The 6,002-nt window shown below is 47.4% G+C and overlaps 1 protein-coding gene across 1 annotated transcript in view; it reads left to right on the forward strand.

The window, feature by feature from the left end:
* LOC126484831 (dynein axonemal intermediate chain 3-like) overlaps positions 1 to 5,773 on the forward strand; it is a 167,717-nt gene extending 161,944 nt beyond the window's left edge. Inside the window, exon 6 of the mRNA XM_050108462.1 lies at positions 5,355 to 5,773. Coding sequence (XP_049964419.1) covers positions 5,355 to 5,773 — 419 coding nt within the window. The remainder of the gene's footprint in view (positions 1 to 5,354) is intronic.
* The last annotated feature ends 229 nt before the right edge of the window (positions 5,774 to 6,002 follow it).

Here is a 6,002-nt window from a genome sequence, read left to right on the forward strand (position 1 = left end):
CCAATATCTCGTCATAGAAGGCAGCCGACTGTGCTTTCCACAAGTTTTCTACGCTGGTCTACAGCTCGTTGTTTGTGCCAAAATGTTGGTTTTCATAGCCAGTGGTCCATGTGGGCGGATATGAAACGCAAGGGGAGCCAATTACGGACTGTGTTCTGGGTAATCAAACACGTACCATCTAAAACGCTGCAGGAGCATCTTCATTGCCCTGCAGAGTGCGGCCGAGAACTGTCATGAAGAAGGATCCCCAAGAAAGCTATTTTTTGTGGGCTGCATGACACCAAGCGAAATCTCTCACCAGGCCCTCATACTTGGCGGGAGAGGCTATTTTCAAGGCATATTTACGTGCTCACTGTGCGCTCAGAACTAAACAAACCGACGTGACACGATCGACGGGCGTACTAGAGACACTGCCCAACACATCTGCGTGAAGCTTCATCCGATTTTCATTGTGGTTCAGCTTCGCACCCGATCGGATCTTACTTTCCAAACAGCCCTCGTATTACTCGACAAAGCTAACCGCGGACTTAGCTGTAGCTGAAACTAACCTCTTCACGTTGCTAGGTATAGCAACATTTTAGTTCAGAGCAGCCAACCACCTTGCATCGTTGAATACACCGGTTCCAGTCAGACCATCCAAGTTAAGGAACGTCGGGCGTGGCCGATACGTGGATGGGTAACAGCCTTGGTACACTAAGTACTGTTGGCGGTTTTCCCATTGCCTTTCGGCCAAAGGAGAGGAGGGTGGTGGCGCATTGTTCCTAATCACCAGACTCTGCGCCAGTATCCTAGATTAAACTCCAGATATCTGTGCACTGTCTCAAGAAGTGTTTTGATGGTGATCTTTCCGCGTCCTCGGTGATATTCTAGAGGAACGGGCTATGTACCGGCACCAGGTTTCACACTCTCATCTCTGCTCATCAAACAACTTAAACACGACACAAAACCACACTACACACACACACACACACACACACACACACACACACACACACACACACACACACACTCATTACAGTAACCTGCGCGAATCGGATGCACTTAAAATACAACTGTCACACTTCGCAAAAAAAGGTGTCAGTGTGGGCGAAGAATATGAAAAGACTGCGCGTGAGGGTCTCCCAGCGAACCATACCATATGATTTTACCTTTTCTTAATTCAAAGCAGTGCGTTTCCTTACTTCTCAGTGCAAGCATGGAGAGTGTTAGTGGAAATGCCTTCGTAGGCAGCCGCGACGGCTTGCTTTTAGCGTCATTAAATTTGTAGATGATGAGGAAAGGAGATTCGTACAAGCATAATAGATTAAGTCAATCGTGTCCAGATTACAGCAGGAGGGGACGGTGCCCAGCGGAGTGGGATTCTTGTATCTGAAAGCAAAATGCACAAGGGAAACACACCATTGAATATGTGGAAAATAATTTATTCTGTAGAATTTTCTATGATATTACGAAAAACATAAAGAAACAGCAGGTTTGCGAGAACTTCATAGCTTTTGTTGCACGGAACTGGACAGTAATTCTAGCAAGTAAACTGAGAAAAATTATTGAGTCTGGTTTTTAGAAGGAGTGGTTTCTTCAGATAAAACGTAGGTATTACTAATTACACTGTGAATATACTTTGTTGCCCTATAAACCAGTCTGACATGGTCGACCCAGTGAAGCTGACACGACACCCAGTCGGCAGATGTAGCATCTGATTTTCTGTATGCTCCTGCTTGCTGTGAATAACAGTCGCGGCTCGGGCCCAAAGGAAAAGAGAATCAGCGATGCACTGATAACGTATTTAGACGCGCCATAAGTAAAAACGGAAAGATTTTGGATAAGAAAATGCTTATTGAAACGAAACCTGTTTAGTTATCCGACGTTATTGAAACAACAGAATGATGGCGATATTTGCATTATCTGCTAGCAGACTACTGCAGTTTCATTAGATTGCCGTTTTTCGTGACTCCACTGATTGTGAAGCAGAACCGTTTACAATAGAACCCGTTACTGCCGATGAAAGTCAGGTTGTTTCTTTATGGCGCTTGTCTACTGGAAAGGCTTATGCAAGACCATGGGCGCCCGCGGAAGTTTGCCCAGGGGGGAGGGATGACAAGACTAAAATTGCCGTTTTTGAGATAAGTGAGCTGGACAGTTGTGAATCGTGTCATGTCACACGAACTGAATTCTGTAGGTGACACTAAAAGCTTATTATACGCAAATAATTGATGGTTATCCACTCAGTATTTGTTATCGGTACATTACTTTGATACTTAAAAGGTAAGCATGATTACGTGGATATTGTGGTGTATTGTAGCAAGTAGATTACTTCAAGAGGAGGTCGAACAGATACTACTCCACACACACTAATTATTAGGAATTCATTGAAACTTTAACATGGTAATTACTGAACTTTGGAAGCAATTAGCTCCCACACAGATGACATGTATCTAATACGGTCGCTGACACATACAACATTTATCAATTGATCATTGCACTGAGTAACGTGATATAAAGTTCTGTTCGCACGCAGCCGGATCTGTGCTAAGACGATACTGTCGGCGTTAGTTACGATTACAAGTGGTCGCTGATTACATAGAGACTGGGCGTTGACGTTGGGACTAGACGCTGAACAGCACTGCACTCGGACATAAATAACTTTCCGCCTGCGACAGCAGAAGGAAACACGTGGCAGCGTGTCTGTGCCGATGTCTCCGATACGTTGCTGTGTTTGGCAGCTGTTGTCTTTGCTTGTGGTACCGTCGTGAGGTACCAACTTTTGCATCTGACTTCGTTCTGTGCACGACACCACAGTTATCTTCAAAGTACACATTTTAGTATTATTAAAATCATTCTTGATATGACACTTTTTTAAGTTGGTGATCTGAAATTACATTAAATTAGAAATTAGATTATATCTGACTTGTATCCGACAATGAACAGTGAGTTAGGAAATAAAGCAGATTTCCTGATTTCGTGGAAGCGAGGGAAGAAGGGGGACAAGGCAAGTATCCCTCCTTGCCACCCTCCTCCACTGGGCATATCTTAAATACAGCATTGAAATTTCTCCGCAGATACTTTCAGAAATGAGTCCTGACTCTTGAAAATATTATTTCCGCTAATAAACACAAACATTACCGAATGCTGATTTTGTATACTTTCATATATGTTTATTCACTCTCTCTCTCTCTCTCTCGTAGTACGCCCCCGGTAGCTGAATGGTCAGCATGAAGGATTGTCAATCCTCTGGGCCCGGGTTCGATTCCCGAATGTGGCGTGGAATTTTCTCCGCCCAGGGACTGGGTGTTGTGCTGTCATCATCATCCTATCATCCTCGCCGACTGCGGGTCGCCGAAGTGGCTTCCGATTGAAAGACCGTCACCCGTCGAATGGCTTGCCCGACGGGGGGCCCTAGCCATACGATTTAAAAAAAAAAAAAAAAAAAAAAAAAAAAAAAAAAAAAAAAAAAAAAACACTCTCTCGTATGCAGCGCTCGTGTTTTCTAATTTCTCTTCCACTGTTGCTGCATCACTATCGGGTTCAGTAGCCTTCATTTCTTAAGCGAGTTTGTCTAGTGCTTGATTCCTTGCATCCTTACAGCATTCTGCTTGTCTGGGCGGTCCAACAAATATGAAACTTCTTTCTAGAGTTCCAAGAACTCCACAGTCACGTCCTCTACGATGACACGATTGTTCAGCGCCTTCTCACGACGTTCACGCTTGAAAACTCACAGCACGACAGCGCCACAGACGGCCAGATCTGGTCAGTAGACTGGACCGTCGAATGGGCGGCCACGACACCCGACAATCAGTCTGTCGGACGACAAGCTTATACCCGTCCCGCCAAATCGGATCGCCTGTGGTGTCTTTATTACACTACTGGCCATTAAAATTGCTACACCACGGAGATAATGTGCTACAGACGCGAAATTTGACCGACAGGAAGAAGATGCTGTGATATGCAAATGGAGAGCTTTTCAGAGCAGTCACACAAGGTTGACGCTGGTGGCGACACCTACAACGTGCTGACATGAGGAAAGTTTCCAACCGATTTCCCATACACAAACAAGAGTTGACCGGCGTTGCCTGGTGAAACGCTGTTGTGATGCCTCGTGTAAGGAGGAGAAATGCGTACCATCACGTTTCCGACATTGATAAAGATCGGATTGTAGCCTATCGCGATTGCGGTTTATCGTATCGCGACATTGATGCTCGCATTGGTCGAGATTCAATGACTTAGCAGAATATGGAATCGGTGGGTTCAGGAGGGTAATACGGAACCCCGTGCTGGATCCCAACGGCCTCGTATCACTAGCAGTCGAGATGACAGGCATCTTATCCGCATAGCTGGAACGGATCGTGCACCCACGTCTCGATCCCTGAGTCAACAGATGGGGACGTTTGCAAGACAACAACCATCTGCAGGAACAGTTCGACGACGTTTGCAGCAGCATGGACTATCAGCTCGGAGACCATGGCTGCGGTTACCCTTGACGCTGCATCACAGACAGAAGCGCATGCGATGGTGTACTCAACGACGAACCTGGGTGCACGAATGGCAAAACGTCATTTTTTCGGATAAATCCAGGTTCTGTTTACAGCATCACGATGGTCGCATCCGTGTTTGGCGACATCGCGGTGAACGCACATTGGAAGCGTGTATTCGTCATCGCTATACTGGCGTATCACCCGGCGTGATGGTATGGGGTGCCATTGGTTACACGTTTCGGTCACCTCTTGTTCACATTGACGGCACTTTGAACAGTGGACGTTACATTTCAGATGTGTTACGACCCGTGGCTCTACCCTTCATTCGATCCGTACGAAACCCCACATTTCAGCAGGATAATGCACGACCGCATGTTGCAGGTCCTGTACGGGCCTTTCTGGACACAGAAAATGTTCTACTGCTGCCCTGGCCAGCACATTCTCCAGATCTCTCACCAACTGAAAACGTCTGGTCAATGGTGGCCGAGCAACTGGCTCGTCACAATACGCCGGTCACTATGCGTGATGATCTGTGGTATCGTGTTGAAGCTGCATGGGCAGCTGTAACTGTAGACGCCAACCAAGCTCTGTTTGCCTCAATGTCCAGGCGTATCAAGGCCGTTATTACAGCCAGAGGTGGTTGTTCTGGGTACTGATTTCTCAGGATCGATGCACCCAAATCGCGTGAAAATGTAATCACATGTCAGTTCTAGTATAATATATTTGTCCAATGAATACCCGTTTATCATCTGCATTTCTTGTTGGTGTAGCAATTTTAATGGCCAGTAGTGTACTACCTCTTCCCCCCTGTCTCTCGTTCATAAACGCGACTGTGCTCTGACACGTAATACCTTGCGTAGCGCGGCTGTACGATGAACTGCGCAGAGCCGGGCGGGCAGCCGCTGCTGTGGCGGTGCAATACGGCGCCGGTGTCGTGGTGCGCGTGGTCCGTGCACCGGCCGTCGCTGCTGCTGGTGGCGCTGGCGGACGGCTCGCTGCAAGCTTGGCACCTGCGCGACAGCACGAGCGCGCCGGCCCTGGCGCAGAGCATCTCTGGCCGCGTGCTCAACACGGTCTGCCCGCACCACCTGCCACTGGCCAGGGACGTGGTCGCCGTCGCGGACTACAACGGTTCGCTGCGCGTCTTCATCCTGCCACCCGGCTTCGCCTCCGACGTCTCGCACGGCAATGTCGAGAAGGAGCGCCTCAAGCTGCGGGAATTTGTCACAGTGAGCACTCCACAGAACGAACTTCCACCACTTTATCATCGTGTATTTCAAAGAGGCTGTCGGTATCAAATTTAGATGAGGCAACCGTAATTCATTTACTTGAAGGGTGTGGCTCACATGCAGATTGCTGTGGTTATCAAAAACTACACTTCATTTAGTGTATAACCAGAGCTCCTGAGAGCCAGGACTGGGCCTGGAGGCAGAATGTGTGATTGAGCCCCGTGTACAAACACAGCAACCCTGTGTTATTGTTATTTTACAGAAGGTTTGACGTGATATAAACATCTACATCTACGAGGATACT

This window comes from Schistocerca serialis, chromosome 1 (assembly GCF_023864345.2).
Source record: "Schistocerca serialis cubense isolate TAMUIC-IGC-003099 chromosome 1, iqSchSeri2.2, whole genome shotgun sequence".
NCBI lineage: Eukaryota > Metazoa > Arthropoda > Insecta > Orthoptera > Acrididae > Schistocerca > Schistocerca serialis.